Source organism: Carcharodon carcharias, chromosome 8 (genome assembly GCF_017639515.1).
Source record: "Carcharodon carcharias isolate sCarCar2 chromosome 8, sCarCar2.pri, whole genome shotgun sequence".
Taxonomy (NCBI): domain Eukaryota; kingdom Metazoa; phylum Chordata; class Chondrichthyes; order Lamniformes; family Lamnidae; genus Carcharodon; species Carcharodon carcharias.
Window position 1 is genome coordinate 57,199,489 of NC_054474.1, and position 19,173 is coordinate 57,218,661.

The following is a 19,173-nucleotide window of genomic DNA, read 5'->3' on the forward strand; positions in this document are numbered from 1 at the left end:
TTTTAAAAAATTGAAGGTCTCTGTAGTGTGGAAGGTAGGAGAGACTAAATAACAAAAGGGACAATTGTGCCAGCAAAAGAGAGTGGGAATGAGAGAGGCTGCATTTATTTGTGCTGCTACACTAGAGGGAGCTCTTCCTGCACATGTACAGATGCTGTGTCAGGGTCTGTGATGTAATGGACAGTGGGTGGAAATTTATGCTAGCGGGAATTTACAGTCCTGCCAAATTCAATGGAGTTTGGAATGGCTCGTCACGTTAACGGCCCCATTCCCGCTGTGACGGGGCCGTAAAATTCTGGCCAGTGACTTCCTAGGCATTAGGCTACATCAAACTCTGCAACTCCAAGTTAACTTGGGTAATCCTACAGGGGGAGTTTCCCAGTGCAGGCACTGTCCCAGATCAGTGTTGCCTTAACAGCTGGGTTGCTGCTGGAATGGACAACGGAGAGTGAAAAGGTGGAAGTGAAGGTAACGCTGGGAGGTAAGTGAGGAGAGCATTGGGGTGAGGGGCAAGTGAAAGTGGCAGGGGGCAGGAGTGCGAGGAGAGCCATGTAGGGAGCGAGAAGAGCAGTGGTGGTGAGGGGCAAGTGAAAGTGGCAGGGGGCAGCGGGGGTGAGGGGCAAGCAAAAGTGGCTGAAGGCAGGGGAACCGTGTGGAGAGCAGTGGGGGAGCAGTAATTGAGGTTTGGGGGCACACAGTGATGACCTAAGCGAGTGGTGAAACAACAATTATGCCAGCAGCCAAGTGGGAGTTAATTTTCTGATTTCCGTTTTAGTTGTTTAGTGGCAGGATGTAGAATGAATGAGAAATGCAAAGAAACAAAAGGTAGATCTAGTGGAGTTGAAATGGCAATAGCAGAATAATTATCAGCATTTGCTGATGGGAACAATGGTTGCGATCTGAAATTGTTGAAGTTGATGTTGTAAAGAAAATATCACTTTTTTCAATTTTACTGCAGGATACTGTGAAGCAGGCTTGTGGGGGCTGTGTTTATATTTGTGTGTGACTAGTTTAATTAAACAAGATATTCAGACTGCTAGGGTTAAATCGTCAAAGGGTTAGGTGTAAAAGCAGGTATTTTGAAGTGGAAATGGACAAGCTGAGATGGGATGCCTGTAAATGCAACATGAATAGGAATTTGCATTAGGAGATGAATGAGTTGAACTTTTAGCTGTTGAATTTCAAAGAGAGGGTAAAAGAAGTTTTACAACTGACAAAGATCATAAATGAATAAAGCAAAGTTATTAAGTTTATTTGTCCTGAAAGTGATGGCCCTAAAGACAACACTAAATATTTTTATAATCTGGGAAAGGAAACTTCCAAAGAAAGTTTAAAACAATGGGCTTAAAAATGAAAGAGAAAAAACACATTTAAGGAAAGATTTGAAAGCTGTATGGAGGTGGCCAGAGTGTGCTGTGTGAAGACAGATCTGTGAAGGAAACAGCCTCTAGCCACCCCAGAGAAGTGTCTGGTTGCGATAGAAAGCAAGGTTTTGTTACAAGCCTTGGATTTCCATTGTCAAATTAGAGGAAAAAGAATCTCTGAGAGATCTTGCCTATAATATCAGTGGGTGCCTTGCAGTAATATTGTTGGATGTTTTATAGATTAACCATCTGTAGGCACTGTTGCCTGGAAAAGGGTGAGTCTAGCTAAGCAGAAATCTTTTGGGAAATGTTGTCAGGCTAAATTTAACTGTGTAACTGTAATCGTCTGTGTTTAAGTTTTCATTTCTTTTGTTAATAAATGTTTAAGTTAATATTTAAAATCTCCAAAAGTGGTATTGTAATCTTTACTTCTGACTTCAGTACACATACCTTTTCATAATAAAAATACAAATTGCAAATTGTTGTGATAGCTTGACCAAGTTTACCTTTGGGATGGTCAGCCTGGTAATTACCACCTACCACATCATAACACTATTCAGCGTAAAGTGCCTAACCGAAAGATAAGGGTGTTTTTTCTCAAATTTGCATTGAGCTCCATTAGTACAGTGCAGAAGGCCAAGTTCAGAATGGGAAAGTTTATCCTTTCTTACTATGGAAATCCCCTTTCTAACTAAGTTGCTTACTATCACAAATGTTGGACAGTTTTGGAATCAACCATTAATGTAGGCATTTAAATGGCATAGAATCATGCCGATAAATTATATGTTCTAGGCTGTTGTTATACCTGAAAATCTAAACCTTTGGGGGACAGAGAGGTGGGGGTATTGAGCTAAAAAAACTCAATACTGGCCTAGTGTTTCAAGTGTTTGAATAAGTTTGCTTACCTTTCAGAATATTGGATTTTGATTAGTGATTCCAGATTTCATATTCCTTTCACGTAAACATTGTGTTTGTATATGACTACAAAAAAAGTATTACTGTGGATGTGCATTGGGATGTGAAGTTGTTATGAGATAAGATGTAGCTATATCAATGTGCTATCTAATGAATAATAAAGGGAGTGGTGACAGAAGTATACAAAATCGCTATTTTGCACTGGTGGACCTTTCCAATGAAATAAGTTTTGTGTTTTGAGTTTCTGTCTTCATATGTTAAGTCCTTATCTGGAATCATTTGTGTTTCTTTTTCAAAGCTCATCAATGTCCTTGTTAAGATAAGGGCTTCCTCCCAACACTTGAGTACAATACAATGGGGTTATTACTTTAAATGATCCCTTTGCTCTTTTTTTTGTTTCTGTGTTTCAAGTAACTCTTATAGCCAATCCCCTCCCATGGCTTACATCTTTAAGAATTTTTCCACTTGTCCTAATATTTTAAATAAATATCATGGGAACTAAGATTTTTGTAGATTTATTTTTGTCTTCTATCACCATGAAATCCTCTTTGCCTTTGAGGGTGATGCTAGATCTTAATTTTAGGCTTGAAAGCCAAATAGTTTGATTAAAACAGTTAGTAAATAAGTGAATACTAGGAGTTATATATTTTTCACTTTCAAAATTTATCAGCTTGTGGTATAGTTAAAATATAAATAATACAGAGCTATGCTAATAAAGCTATGAATATAATAATTTTCATGCAGTTGCCTTATTAGTTATTCCCTCATCAACTTCAAAAGTTTTCTAGGTTACTTCTCATGGGGCAGAATTTTGCAAACACACAGCACGCTCATATTTGAATTGAGCACCTCAGTGCCTCTTTCAAGTTGATCAGCTGAGAAGCACTGTTATAATATGTCAAGTAAATCTGAAACATTAAATTTGTTAGTGAAACTGGTTCTTAACCTTTACTATGTAAAGCGAAGGGACCCTAATATTTAGCTCAAATATTTCAGTAAGTAAGCCAAAACTACAGCATATGGAAATCTGTGCCCCTGTACTTGATACTTCAGGCAGACTGCATCTAGGACCAACAATTACGTTATTATAATCCCGTTCACCAGTGATCAGCTAGGTTACATACCAAGTTCTCCAGTCTTCTCCAATAAATGAAAAACCCACATGGATCAATATGTACAGGCTAAAAATAAGCTTTATTTACAAATGGAGTAACACAGAGAAGCAGTGAGGTCTTGAAAAACTTGAAGTGCAATACTTAAACAAAAGAAAATCGTTTTACAAGAATTTAAAACATTTCTTCCAAAAGACACTATTTTCCTGTAGGGTGATGAGCAGCTTCGCAAGTAGTCTTCTGTCAGTCATCACCATGAAAATTTATATGTGGTTGATGTAAATTAGTAATCCAAAGTTCAGAATGTGATAAAACAGAAGTAAACCACTGCAATATGTTGCCATTGGGCTGTTTAAGTTACAATTGGGCTGTTTAAGTTGCAACCATTTCTCTTGAAGCACATATAGGATGAGAACATAAGGACATAAGAAATAGGAACAGGAATAGACCATTCAGCCCCTCGATCTTGCTCCATCATTCAATATGATAATGGCTGATCTTCTTGTGTTTTGATTTCCACATTCCCATCCACCTATAGGTGCTCTAGAGCTCACCTTTTATGAAGAAGGATGTTACTCTTAATTGAAACATTTCAATCATCACAGAAATTGAATTAAAGTATCCCCCAGTGGTTAACATTTTAAAACTGCTAGTTCTTGTCATCCAGCAAATTTTGACTTAAGTTGCTTTGCAGCAGCAGTGTAGATGAATATAGGGACAGAAATAGGCCATTCAGCATCTCAAATCTGTTCCGCCCACATCCAATGAAATCATCACTGATCTGTATCTTAACTCTATCCTCCTGCTTTGGCTCCATACACCTTAATGCATTTGAATAACTAAAATTAATTGATCTCAGATTTAAAATTACTAATTGAGCGAACATTGCTTTTTGTGGGAGAGAGTTCCACACTTCCATCATCCTTCTGTTTTCTAATTTCTCTCCTGAGTGACCTTAAACTATATGTCCCCTTGTCTGAGATGTGCCCACCAGTGGTCAAAGTTTCTTTGCACATACCTGATCAATTCCTTTCAGAATCCTAAAATCCTCAAACAAATCACTCTTAGCTTCTATATTCCAGGGAATACAAGCCTAGTTTGTGCAATCTCTTGTCATAATTTAACCTCTAGACCTCTGGTAACATTCTGGTGAATGTGCACTGTACTCATTCCAAGGACAATGCGTATCCTTTCTAAGATGTGATACCCAGAACAGCACATACTTCAGATATGGGCCAGGATTTTCTGGTCCCACCTATGGTGGCCATAATGGTGGGTGGCAAAAATATCGTGGGAACGAAAAAGTCAGTTTCCCATTAGTGTAAAAATAGGTTGCAATTTATCCGCCCCTGCCCTCCCGACATGCCATGTCAGGAATGCTATTTAAATACATTAGAAAAGCATGAATGCTTATTATCAAAACAGCTCATTGGAATCATGCCGCCATACGGGATCAAAAGACCACATTGGCATCTAATTAGAGCATTGTGATTCACACCCACGACCTGCACTTCACTCATGACTACGAGGTTCGTTCGTCTACCTTGTATTGTGCAGCATTCGTGGCACCTTGGACTCTGCACCGGCTACATAGGCAGCTCCACTTCGCTTTCAAGGGGGGGGTTACAGAGGCAAGACATTACGTACCAGACGGCAGTAAGGTGGGGGTGCATTGTAATGTGCTGCAGGGCAAGGGCATGACTGGAGGGGGAAGACAAGACAGGCAAGGGAAGGGGCTGGAGGGCAAGGGCTTGACTGGTGTAGGGGAGGGGAGATGGGGAGGCTGAGGAACGTTGTACTCAGACACATGACTGCGGTTTGAGGGGGCAGACAGGGAAAGGAGGCACTCCGATGCATGACGGCGGGGAGGGAGGTGGGAAGCGTCCGCAGGGCCAGAATTGGGAGAGAGTCTCTTACAGCAGAATATAAGTGAGTCGGTGCCAGATTGGGAGTGTTCAGAGTGAAGAAGCGCGTCAGCTTATATTGGTGAGCTTCCAAAGACTGTCCTTGTCCCAGTCCAGGGAGGGGGAGGGCCTGTCAGTCGTGCTCAGCAAAATGGTCATCACCTCATGAATGGCGGCCCGGGGGCTTTCTGCAATAGTACTCGGCTGCAGATTGTACAGTTAAGGTCAGGGAAGGCATCTGCAGCCTGTAGATCGTGAACAGGTAGTATAGGGGTGGGCACTCAATTGTCTCATGGGGGGAGGCCCCTATGTGAGATGGTACAGTAGGCCTCAAGATGGGGAGGGGTAAGGTCTACATTGGACATAGGCACATCCACCTCAAACGATTTGGGAGTAACATAGGGATATCAACCACAGTTACAATGGAATCAAGGGGAAGACTGAGATTAATAGGAGGGAGGGAAACCTAAACGTTATGCTGCTCCAGGGTGATCGGACAGATTTCCACGGCCATGCAGGGAGGCTCGAAGCTGGTCTGATAATAAAACCTGAGGACCACCATCTTGGAGCCTCAAGCAATGGCGCAGCAGAAAGTGAAAGGGGAGGCTGTTAGGGTGTCTGGGAGGATTAGGTCATTGCACTGGGGGGGATCGATTAAAGGTGTGCCCGTATAGAATCTGTATTAACACATGAGGAATGAACATAGCTGAGATATGTTAGGGGCATCTCAATAACTAAGTAGAGCCAATCTGTAGCCTTCAATGTAATAGTGCTTTCATGTGAGATTAATTTCGATGTGTTCCAATCATTGATCTCCCTGCAGTGAGCCATTGCACCAATTGTGGTAATTCCTAAAGTGTGATAATGACGCCAATAAAAGAGGGCACCTGGACAAACAGGAGAAGCCTCTTAGAAGCCCCACCTCAGAACCCTGCAGCTGCCAGCTTCAGAGATAGGAACTCCCAGGCCCCCAAAAAGAACCTCATCCCATCACAGAGCATGTGCCCTCATGTGTGTTCCAAAGGATGTAGTCAAAGAGTCCACTGAATGAGTAACTTATCACCTCAAATAAATGTAGCACATCAAGCATCTGGCCAAATCTATCTCCCAGCAGTAGGTCTATTGAAATGGGGCCTGGGGTGAGTGACAGGGGAGCATACTGTGAAACTGAGAGCAGTCATTGCCATGGCCAAGACTGTACTGACTAATGGGTGTGCAGACTCTAACCATGCCTTGCACCCACAGTTACTGATGAGTCAGCGACAGAAAGAGAATCTATGGAGGGTGTATTTAATGTTGCCTGCATCATCGCATGCAGGCAGGAGGAAAGGTGGAGAAGAGTGCTACAATGGCCCCAGACTTGCCAAAGGGAGGCATTTCACCCTGATGAGCAAGGAGCAACAGAGCCCCCTCTGAACCCAGAGGATAAGGCGTACAGAAATACTGTGCGTAGGCTCCTCTCAAGATCAAGGGTGTACAAGAGACGTGTGTTTTCTGCAGATGAGTGAGAAACAGTGTCGTCAACGCCTCCGCATGTCCAGGGATCTGGTAGCTGACGTTTGCCACGTTCTCCATGAGTTGACGCTGTGGGGACTGGGAGGACATCCTTTACCAGTGGCTCTGAAAGTCACCGCTGGTTTTAATTACTTCATGAAAGGATGTCCTTTCCAGGGCTGCACTGGGGACCTTCGTGGGATCTCTCAAGCTTTCACCCACAAGTGCGTACAGGTGGTGACAGACGCCTTCTTTGCCAAAGCCCACAATTACGTGCACTTCCCTAGAGATCGAGCTAGCCAGGCAGCCAGAGCACTGGCTTTGCTGCTATTTCTTGGTTCCCACAGGTACCATTGACTACACTCATATGGCTTTAACAGATCACTGGCAACAGGCAATGCAATCCCTCAACAGCCAAGGCTTCCGTGCACACAATGTACAGCTGGTCTGTGTCCACCAGAAACACATCTTGCAAGTTTGTGTGAGATATCTGGGAAGCTGCCACAACTCCTACACCTTGAGTAGATTGCAGATCCCAGACATCTTCAAAGACCACACAACATCCAGGATTGGCTCCCCAGTGACCAAGGCTACCTGCAAAGGACATGACCGATGATGCCCATCTGACTGCCACAAACTCCAGCCGAGGGAAAGTACAACGATTTCCACCACACGGACATTGGTAAAGCAGATCATTGACATCCTGAAGATGCAATTCTGATGCCTCAATGGAGCACTCCAATGCAGTCCCAGAGGGTCTCTTGGATCATCGTGGTTTGCTGTGCCCTGAGCCACCTGGCACTGCAAAGGGGGGAGGAATTGCCTGATGTGGAGGTGGAAGAGCTGCACACCTCCTCAGATGAGAAGGACCTTAAGACTGATGAGGCCTAGGAAGCCGAGCCTGCAAAGGAAGAAGCCATAACATGGGTCAGGTGAGGCAGGTGTTCACGTGAGGCGCTAATAGCCACCAGAATCCAGGAGGATGATGAAACCAGCTATTTTTACTTAGTTCTGTTGAAGAGTCATACGGACTCGAAACATTAACTGTGTTCCTCTCAGATGCTGCCAGACCTGCTGAGTTTTTCCAGGTATTTTTAATTTTGTTTTGGATTTCCAGCATCCGCAGCTTTTGCTTAGCAGTGTTTATCCTGTCAGACCAGTGCCCTCCATGATGGGCCCACATCAGCACCTGCATGTCTAGTCTTCTCAGCCATCCTCTTCCTTTGGTGGTTGAGTATTTGCACATTCTGCTCACTATTTCCTCATCCTTTGAAGATGATGAAGCCTTGGGGGTCTTGTGTCCTTGCTGAGATAAGGAACCAACTGCAGGAGGTCATTCCGGCATTAATGACAGAAGGTGCTGCCTCTTCAAGCATCTCATCAGCATCTCAGTCACTAAAACAGCCGACAAGAGGCAGACATTGCACTGCAGTCCTCAGCGGAATCCTGGCAGTATACCTTCAGCCTGACAAAGTACCTCAAGGAGATCCATCTCCAGCAACGGAAAAACACCATATGTGTCATTTCAAAGGTGATGCTGCCAGGCCAGATTTGGGCCAAGGCAGGCGAGGACGTTCAATGGGTGTTAATGTTTGTTCAAGCACTCAGCCCTCAATGTTACCTTAATCCCCATTATATTAAGACTCTCCACTCTCAGTTAGGGATGCGGAGTTCCAGTTAGACTGACCTTTCAAAGGACATAGATTACCTCATGATGACCATCTTCACACATTTGCCTGACAGACATGACAAAGCCTCCTATTTGACATCATCAGTTCCCCATCACGGTCAGCCCTGGCCCTTGTGACCCCGAAAATACAGACACACCATGGAGGCCTCAAGGATTCTCTTTGTTGATAATCAGCTGCATTACATCCTGGCTCTTAGCCCATTTCTGCCCTGAGCATTATCTTCCCGTTAAGCTAACATATGAGCATCAAGACCATGCTCAAAGGTTCCATTGACAGCAACACACATCCATATGGATGCAGCATCACTGAGCTCGGTGAGTGTTTAGGGGAGGGGAGGCTAACCAGAATGAATGGGCCAGCGCTGCATCCCTTCTTTTTGATAATAGCCTTCGCAGACAATTCCAAGCTGCAAAAAGGTTAAAGCTGTAGCTTTGAGCACCAGGACAAAATTGTGCCTACAAGGGACAGAGCATACTGAGGAGGGAAAGTGTGCACACTTATTGGTCAACTTAGCAGATGTACACTCTTGGAGTCGACAATGTGCAAGGCTAGCAGGAGTGCACACGACCTCTGATTATGAGCTTATAGATTGCAACCCTCACGGATGACAGAAAGCATGGAGTTCAAGGAAAAATTACCCTCCTCCATGTGCATCTACATCTCTCCTTTTACACTATGCCTTCACTTTTCCACAATGAAGACGAGTCAAGGTCTCAGCCAAGAATGAAACGTCACTCGAACCTGCAAAGCATATCACCAAGATGCCTGGTTCAAGCACACTTTACACTGAGGGTGAGGAATGAATGGCTGTCAGGAATGAATGGAGAAGGGACACACACTGTGATGAGATGGCTGCACATAATGTCAACCAGAGACACATGATGCAAAATCTGTGATAAGAAGGTGGAGGGAACATTATGTGACACCTGATCATGCACAACACAACTCAGCATACAGAGGAGGCATACACACGAGGAGATGTGGAATGGGTGCAATTCTATTTGCATTGGTGGAAAGTATATGTGTGTGGTAAACAGCCATACCACTATTGTGCTCCTAATATTTCTTAATCTTCCTAACCCTACCACTATGCCTTGGTGCATCCACAGTGGAGGTGGAGGCAGCCTGCTGAATGCTCTGCCCTGTTGTCTGTGATCTTTTTCATGACTGGTCATTGAACTGTAATGTTAATCTGTTTCTCTCTGGTGTATCCTTTTTCCTTTTGCTCCAAAATGGATAACCTCTCACTTGCCTGCAATGAAATCCTGAATCACAGTTTGAGTGTTTTCTCAGTGTGCTGAGTATTGTCAGCATTTTGTGTTTTTATTTCCGATTTAGGGCAGCTGTGGTGTTTTGCTTTTCTACATAGCTCTTAATTTTTTAAACACATTCTTTCACGGGCGTCATTGGCTAGGTCAGCATTTATTGCCCATTCCTAATTGCCATTGAGAATTTGGTGATGAGCCGCCTTCTTGAACCACTGCAGTCCATATGGTATTGGTATACCCACAGTGCTGTTAGGGAGGGAGTTCCAGGATTTTGACCCAATGACAGTGAAGGAACAGCAATATGGTTCCAAGTCAGGATGGCACGTGGCTTGGAGGGGAACTTACAGGTAGTGGTGTTCCCATGTGTCTGCTGCCCTTGTCCTTCTAGGTGGTAGAGGTTGTGGGTTTGGAAGGCACTGACAAAGGAGCCTGGGTGAGTTGCTGCAGTGTATTTTCTAGATGGTACACATTGCTGTCCCTGTGCATCAGTTGTGGAGGGAGTGTTGAAGGCGGTGGATGGGGTGACAAACAAACAGGTTGCTTTGTCCTAGATGGTGTAAAGCTTTTTAAGTGTTGTTGGAGCTGCATCTTTCCAGGCAAGTGGAAAGTTTTCCAGTGCACTCTTGACTCTTATGCCTTATAGATGGTGGACAGGCTTTGGGCAGTCAGGAGGTGAGTTACTCACCACAGGATTCCTAGCCTCTAATTTGCTCTTGTAGCCACAGTGCTTGTTTGGCTAGTCCAGTTCAGTTTCATGTCAATGGCAACCCCCAAGATGTTGATAGAGGGGGATTCAGCGATGGTAATGCCATTGAAGGTAAAGGGGAGATGGTTGGATTCTTTCTTCCCCTTCCCATACTACTCTTACTAACGTTGCAGTAGTATTTTCAATTCATAAGGCTACTCCTGTTCCCTTTCCTTACTCTATTCTTTTGATAGACCATTTAACCTGAAGTATATAACTTCCAACCATGACCAGCTTGCACTCATGTCTTAGTAATAACCACCATGCTATACCCACTATCCCTTATTTGATCCTCTAATTCATTCCATTTATTTCATGTACTCTGTGCTTTGGTGTATAAACTCTCATTTGACAGGAGACTTGAACCTGTTCTTTTTCCTTAATGCTGTTTTATTCCCACCATTTAACTTAACATTTTTTTTGATTTGTCAGTCCTGCTGTTGTTTAGTTATTTTAGTCTCCCCTTCACCTGCTGTTCATAAATCTGGCCAATGAAATTGAGCTTCCCTTTCCCACACCTCTCCCTTAGCCATGTGTTCACCCTTCAATTTGTTTGTTCCCAAATGCCAATGAACATATTGCTGAAGTAAGAGATTATTATCCTTCAGGTGTTACTTTTTAATTTAGCTTTTAAATCTTGGTAATCCCTCCAGTAGAACTTTCTCCCTTTCCTTCTCTGTCATTGGCCCTGACATGAATCATGACAACTGTATTTTATCCCTCTCCCACCTTCCACATTTCTTTCCAGCCATATTGAGGTATGTCTACCTGGCACCAGGTAGGCAGTACAGCCTTTTGGAACTCTCACTCATGGCTGCAGTCACATGAGATGGGATATGTTCATAATTTATATAATAACTTTATTAAAATGTTTAAAACCCTGCATGAAACCTCATCCCACTGGTGACCTTTCAGACACAGTAAGGATCCAGTACCTGAGGAACATTGATGCCCTGTCTGGACTTGACTTAATTATTGAAAGAGGCAGATTAATCATAGCTTAAAACATTCAAGGTCTTTAATTGCTATGAGTTAAAGGAATTATGGATGTTACACACTCTTGAAATGGGAGACCCCTTGTATGGTGTGAATGGTTGACAAGTCATTGCTCTTAGTGCCGTCCTGAAGACAAGCTTGTTGCATCAACCTCTCAAATAGTAAATGAATGATGATTTATTTTGTTGAGATATTGGTTAACTAATTGTAGCTTAGACCAGGTATGGATAAGGTAATGAACAATTGAATTTGAACATCATGCACACATCGCTAATGCAATGTCATAAGAAGGTACAACTTGAAAACTACAGGCAAAATATCATCTAATTCATGAAATTATTACATTATTTTTTCAGTGGAAGATGTCCCAAGAGCTCCTCCAGGTCCTTCTGCTCCAATTTGCAGACCACCTTGGGTGGTTGACAATTCCTTTGCGGAGAAGTATGCACCAGACAAAACTACAACAATAATGACTAAATTCACTCAACCTGCTCAGCCAACCCCTCAGCAAAATCGAAACTCTATTGTCCAGGCAGCACAGCAAGCACCTGATGGGACTAACAGAACTCCAGTGTGTGCCCACTGTAACAAGGTTATCAAGTGAGTAAGGAATGCAGATAAAAGTAATTGTTCATGCTTTGCACATGGGTTATGTAAAGGATTACTTTGCCATAATAAATATACATTTACAATGAATGTATATTCCTAATTATCAATTGTGAGATGTCAGTTATTTCACTCCACTAGGTAGCCTTCTGTGAGGTTGCAATGGTGAATCAATAAATATGATGACTCTGTCTTTGTGTTGCTGTTCTTGTGTATCTCCTCTCTCCTGTTTGTGTTTTCCAATCCTTTTTTCTTTCCTTGCTGCTTTCTTTTTAATGCTTTGCTTTTCTCTGTGAATTATCTGATCCTCCTTCCCCCTGCCCCTTTCTCTCTCTCTCTCTGTTTCTCCCTACCTCCTTTCTCCTTTTCCTCTTTCCTCCCTCTCTTTTCTCTCCTTTTGAATTCAGCAGTGCAATATTTACTTCCATAGCTTCAATGAAACAATATAATAGCAACAAAATTCTTGCAACATGTTCTGTTAGTAGAAGGCAAAATGATTTTGCTCCTGACTTTATCAAAATGCAATACATGTAGATCAGCATTAAGATTATTTTATTTGATTATATTTGAATTGAATGAAGAACATGTGCTAGTAAACACTTAGGACCTAGTTTTATGATGAGGATAAATGGATTGAGCTGGCCCAACCCAGGGACTCCCCTGTTCACCCAGAATAAAGAGTAGGTTTGTCTTATTTTTCCACTGCATCCCCTAAATTAGATAGACTAAAGGCATAGGAAAAGTTTGTCAAAGAGCTTGGCCTGTATCATCCTTGGATGGGGAGTGGAAATTTTGTGAGGCTGCAAGTGATGACTAAGAGTGAAGTTGTGGTGCAAACAGATATGGAGAAGTAGGTTACAGTGCCATAGCAACGATGCTTCTTTCTACCTTTAACTGCATCGTTTGCTTTTTAAATTTTAGTGATGTTCAAAGTAAAAACATTTTTAACTGATCTTTCTCTGAAGGGGATCCTTTTTTTCCACACATTTTCTTTTCTTTCTCCTTTCTAAATTGAAAAGGCATTTCCAGCTTAGTTAAGCTCTTTAATTTCTTTGCTAATTGGGTTTAGGCTGTTTTAAAATGCCAGCTATCATTTGACATGTATTAGATACATCTGGATAAGATAACGCTAGCTCTTTTGATATGTACATGTACTAAATGAAGAAAAGATTTAAGTAATGCATATAAGTGAGTTTATTAAAATTATTACTTAAGTAATCCTTGCATGCACATAATGACTTTGGAAAAAGCAAATCTCCACTGGCTGCATTATCACCAATGTAGCTTGAATGGATGAAAGTAATACCGCATGTTCAAATAAATGGTTAAGCATTGCCTCAAATTTGAGATTCTCATTCCTGTTTTCAAATACTTCCATGGCCTCATCCCTCCCTACCTCTGTAATCCAGAATCTCAGAGGCCTGTGTTCTTCTAATTCTGGCTTCTTGAACATCCCTAATTTTAATTGTTCCACCACTGAGCTCCCTAAACCTTTCCTCCTCTCCATCTCACTTTTCTTCTTTAAGACGCTGGGCATCATCGGGAGGGTGGGGGGGCGGTGGTGGTGCTGCGGGTGCGGACAGGCGGGTTCCATTTTAAGTGGTTGGGCCAATTAAGGCCCACCCAGCGTGACGTCCGCCAGGAAGTGCTATGCGCTCCCTGTGCTGGCAGGGGTGTGGGGGAGTTTCCTGAGCCGGGAGTGCGCTCTTTCACGCTTGCTGCCTCAGGGAGATCGGTTCAGATTTGAAACTTCAAATAAAGATGCGAAAAAAATTTTGCTGCTCCATCCCCTCATGTGACATTGTCACATGAGTTGGGAAATGTCCATAACTTTTATTTTGAAATCTTCTGAGATTTTCAAATCACTCATGCAGCCTCATCCTGCCCGTGGATGAGGTTTCATGTTTTTTCAGAAGCCCACCAGGGCTCCCGGCCTGCCCACCAACCTTAAGGTTGGACAGGCAGGTCCGTTAATGATTTCAGTTAGCTTTTTAATGGTCTTAACAGGCTGCGTGCCTGCCGACCTGAAAATCTAAACAACGTGGGGTGACGTCAGGACGCACACCCGACGTCACCCCGCGTCATACGTGTCTGCGAGAGGGCCCTGCCCCCGCTCGCCAAACAAAAGATTCTGCCCACTAACTAATACCTACCTCTTTGGCGAAGCTTTTGGTCATCTGCCCTAATAGCTCAGTGTCATATTTTGTTTTATTATGCCCCTAAAAAGCTATTTGGGATGTTTCATTATGTTATAGGGTGCTTTATAATACAGGACTCCGTTTTGTACAAATAATAAATCATATGGGTATGATTTCATGAGGAAGCACATTTCCTTTTTGAAGAACAATTCATATTCACAATTATGAAATTATACACAATAAGATTTTTAGAATCCTGAAAATTGCATTAAATTTTGTTGTATAATTGGTTTTATTGTGTTTGCTAACTCTTTTGTTTTAAACTCTTGATCAATATGTCATTTGTATATCATTGCTGACCTTCATGTCTCTGACCTGAATTACCATACATCATAGAAAGAAAACTCAGGGATGAGAAAGGCAGGCAGGCGTGAGCACTTGAGCCAAGCTTTCCTGACTTGACTACTTCTGGGATCTGCTTAATATAGAATGAAAAATGTTAAAGGAATTTATAACCTTGCAAAATAGAACAGCTGTGTAGCACTAAAGCTTTAAAAATAGTCGCAGTACATGCAGGAAATTTTCAGTTCCACTACTGCAAATGATACCAGTGTGTCAGGAACTCGGGTAATTAATATCTCATAGAATTGTGTGAAATGGTCAACAATTTCATTCACTACATTTTAATAAAGCCTTAGCATCATTCTGAAGGTCATTTGAGTCAGTATTGACTAAAAAAGGCAATTATTAGTCCAAGCAGAGCCTGTTTAACTTCTCCATAAGCAACCTGTTTCCCCATTTGACATTGATCAGAGATTACAAAATATAACCCATCTGAAGCTTATGGTACTCATTGCTAGTAAATGTAATTGGAGAGAATATATATCATAATAACATAATTATCTCACCGATTTGGTCTACAAACTTTGTCATCATTTAATTAAAATATTCTAATATCATGATTCAGGCTGTGCTGAAGATAATAAGTTTCAAGGTTTTGTTACTGTGGGAAAAACTCATTGGCCAGAATTTTACGTTGGAGGGTGCAGACAATCGGCAGGCCCGGGAGCGGTCGGGAAATGGGCCCCCGACTGCGATCAGCCCCCAACTGCGATTTCACGCTTGCTGGCCACTCAGCATGAAATGTGCACTGAAAAGCTCAGCGCTGCCGGGGTGGGGGTGGGAAGATGGCAGGTGGCGATGTCACCGTGGGCGCAGGTGAGCGCTGCGAGAAAGCTCCCTGAAGGCAGACAGCTGCCTCAGGGAGCTGCAGACCTGAAAAAGCTAAAATAAACGTTTAAAAAGCTGCAAAAAAAAAAGTGTCCATGCATCATAATCAATCATAGCTGATACAAATGCTGGCCACAGATATTTATTTTTATTTTATTTCATTACGGAGATTTAATACAGCCCTTGGATGTGGTTTGATGAAAAATGCAAAGGCTGCCGATTTTGCCCGTACGCCAACTGTAAAGTTGGAAGGACAACGGAAAATTGGAGTCAATTGTGCTGTTAATGTGCTTAACTGCCCTCTTAATTGTCGGCGTGTGTGCTTCCGACTTTTGCATTCACCTGTCAAGCTAAATATCACGCAAATGCACGATGATGTTGGGGCGCTCGCCCGACATCATCTCGTGCAATTTTACGCCCAGTCTGGTTGGGCGCACGCCACAGGATGTAAAAGCCTGCCCCTTTAAACAAGGCAGATCAGAGCCAAGTGATTGAGATTTGGCTCTGAGTGAGGGATAAGAAATGACTGGTGGTAAGCAGCTAAAATTTTAGCACAAAAACAAAACGCCGCAGATGCTGGGAATCTAAAATTGAAACAGAAAATGTTGGAAATGCTTAGCAAATCTGGCAGGATCTGTGGAGAGAAAAACAGAATTAACGTTCAGCTCAATGGCATCTGAGGAAGGTCATTTTTACTGAAGATTCACTGCCTAACTTTCCTTCTTGATCCCCATGCTAGCTAATGTAGGAAATGGTGTTTCCTCTCCTTAGGTACAGGGCTGCTGGCTTTCAAAATTATCATTCTAACTCCTTTTTAAAAAAACTAATTTCACCCTCTCTGTCACCACCACATCTCCACCTCCATTCCTTTTCTCACCAAAGTTCTTGAATCAGTCATTGACTCAAGTCAGTGGCCATTTTTCTTGTGATTCTGTGTTTGAATCTCCCCAGCCTGGTCAGTAAGACAGCTTTAGCACACAAAACAGTTTTAGCACACAAATACTGGTGGCTTGGGTTCAGGTCAGATATTGATTTTTAAAGATCTAAATCTGCCTGCAACCCACAATTTAAATATTTTGATGAGGCTGGCAGTTTCTGATTTCACCTGCTTTGCAGGTTTTACAGTGGGCAGCTGGGTATCCCAGACCTGGAGAAGGCCAGCAGCTGAAGTAAAGCAAGAGGGTAAGTGGCTTCACAGCACTGCCTGTAGGCCAGGAGGAGCAGGAGCGCTCCCTTTGGTTTGCCAAGTTCCCCACGCCAACCACCACCACGCCTCCTCCCCGCTCAGAAGCAACGCCCGCCACCAACATAATGATCCCCAGGATCAGGGACTAGAAATCTCCCACCCAATGGAAAGCCAAGTCTGTCAGGCTGGCTTTTGCAAGGGAAACGTGTCAATGGCAGAAGAAGCATAAGCAGGTTTAAAAAATATAAGAGAAATCAATAATGTTACGAGAAACCAAACTCTAGGGGCAGAATTTTACCCTTGATGGGCGGGCGGGATATTCCCCAACTGCCAGAGTGTGCTCTTTCGCGCATGCGTGTGAAAGAGTGCGCATCTCCTGAAGCAAAGTGCTGCCTCAGGGAGATCACTGAAAACCAGTGAAACTTTAAAAACAGAAAAATGAAAAAATCATTAACATGTCCCCCTCATGTGAAAATGTCACATGAGATGGGGCATGTTAATGAAATACACAAAAACTTTATAACAATTTTTTAATTCCGATATCAAAACTCATCCTGCCACTGGATGAGGTTTGTAAAAAAAAAAAAATCACCTACCTGCCTGCCCATTGGGACCAAGCGCCTACCCGAAGTTCACATGGGCCCCTCAAAATCCTGGTCGATTGGAAAGTTGATGGTCTTAACAAGGCCTTTAATTAATGGCAGGTGCGCGTCCTGCTGCATAGTGTGCCCGCTGACCGAAATATTGTGATGCTGCGCGCTGACATCGGGACGCTCGCACGACATTTTAAGCGCTGGCATGCGGACTCCACCACCCGCACGCCAGCCAGAAGATTCTGCCCTAGGCATTTTTCAAATCACCACACAATTTGCCTATGTTGGAGTCAGATGTCTCTGCTGAACTAATAATTGTCTTTTTTTAATCAATACCGACTCAAATACCCTCCAGAATGATGCTGAGGTTTTATTAAAATCTGCTGATTGAAATTGTTAAAATGGCATAATCCACCCCTGTTAAAGTTCAGGCCACAGTTGTAGATAAACCACAATTTTTCCTATTAAACATTGAGAAGACTGAAGCCATTATTTTCAGCTCTTGCCACAAACTCTGTGCTTTCACTACTCATTCCAACCATCTCAATGGTCATTGTCTCACAATGAGCCAGATTGCTTATAATCTTGGCATCCTATTAGATTCATATATTCTTCGTTACAAACACAGGCTACCTCCATCTCCTTGATGTTGCCTCCTCCACTCCATCCTCTGCTGAAACCCTCATCTGTTCCTTTGTGACCTCCAGCCTTGACTATTCAAATGGTCACTTGGCTCACTGCCCATTTGGCACTCTTGGAAAACTTATTCTCATCCAAAACTCTGATGCCTGAATCCTATCATGCATTCAATTCCACTTGCCATTATGCCTGACCTGCTGAACTATTGCTCAAATTTAAAATTCTCATCCATAACTCTGTTACATCCTTCAACTCTAACCCCTAGCCATCAGTTCTTGCTCTTACTCGCATTTTGTGCATCCCTTACATACATTGTCCATCACCACCCCCGATGCCATCCTTCTGTCCTACCATTATTGGCTGTGCCTTCAGCTAAATCCCTCTGTCTGTCCACTTCCCTCTTCTTTTAAGATTCATCTCTGGCTAAGCTTTTGGTCCCCTTTCTTAATATATCCTCCTTTGTTTGGTGAATCTTTTTACATTAAAGGCCCTCTATAAATGCAAGCTGATTTTCTGAAAGTTTAATTAAACAAGTGAAGTATTTTTTTTCTTTACATCCAAGTTTGACAACCATAAGTTTTTTTGGGAGAGAGAGTTCCCCTCCACCTTCATGATCCTCGCCTGAAGGGGAGAAATGTGCTCTTCAAATCCACATCCTTTCATCTGTTTGGAATTCTAATAATAACAATGTTAGATTTTAAAATAAGTGAATGGAGGAAAGATTGGTTTGGTCCTGGGTTTTAACCCTATAAGAGTAGATATAACTGTGACGCTGAAATGTCCTTAGATGCCTTCACACAAACTGCCAGGGGACAAATGGGTGTCTTGCAAACATCTATTCAATTTTACAACTATACAAAATTTATACAAATGACTTAATAATGTTTGGGTATGTGAACAAATCAATTTAATGTCAGAAAAATCATTTTGTAAATACAATTTTTTGATCTACACTGAAGAGGGGCTATTGTCATTAAACTTTACCAGTTAGAAAAATCAAAATTAACATCATTGACTTTGCTCCTTTTTTATTTAGGGGTCGCTATCTTGTAGCTTTGGGCCGTTCTTGGCATCCTGAAGAATTTACTTGCAATCAGTGCAAGATGACCTTGACTGAGGGAGGATTCTTTGAAGAAAAGGGCTCTGTGTTCTGTGGAAAATGCTATGAAAATAAGCATGCCCCCAATTGTGCCAAATGCAAACAGAAGATTATAGGCGTAAGTAATATTGTATATTTGTAGCTTTGAATGCATAAGTGGCTTGCACTAAGCAAGCTAACTTGTGAACAAAAA

General features: G+C 42.5%; 1 protein-coding gene across 3 annotated transcripts in view; it reads left to right on the plus strand.

Annotated features, from left to right (window-relative positions):
* Positions 1-19,173, plus strand: part of pdlim7 (PDZ and LIM domain 7) — a 144,468-nt gene that overhangs the window by 118,131 nt on the left and 7,164 nt on the right. For all 3 annotated transcript variants that reach the window (XM_041193130.1, XM_041193128.1, XM_041193129.1), the window contains exons 6-7: positions 11,846-12,089; positions 18,918-19,098. In XM_041193130.1, the coding sequence (XP_041049064.1) occupies positions 11,846-12,089; positions 18,918-19,098 (425 nt within the window). The remainder of the gene's footprint in view (positions 1-11,845; positions 12,090-18,917; positions 19,099-19,173) is intronic.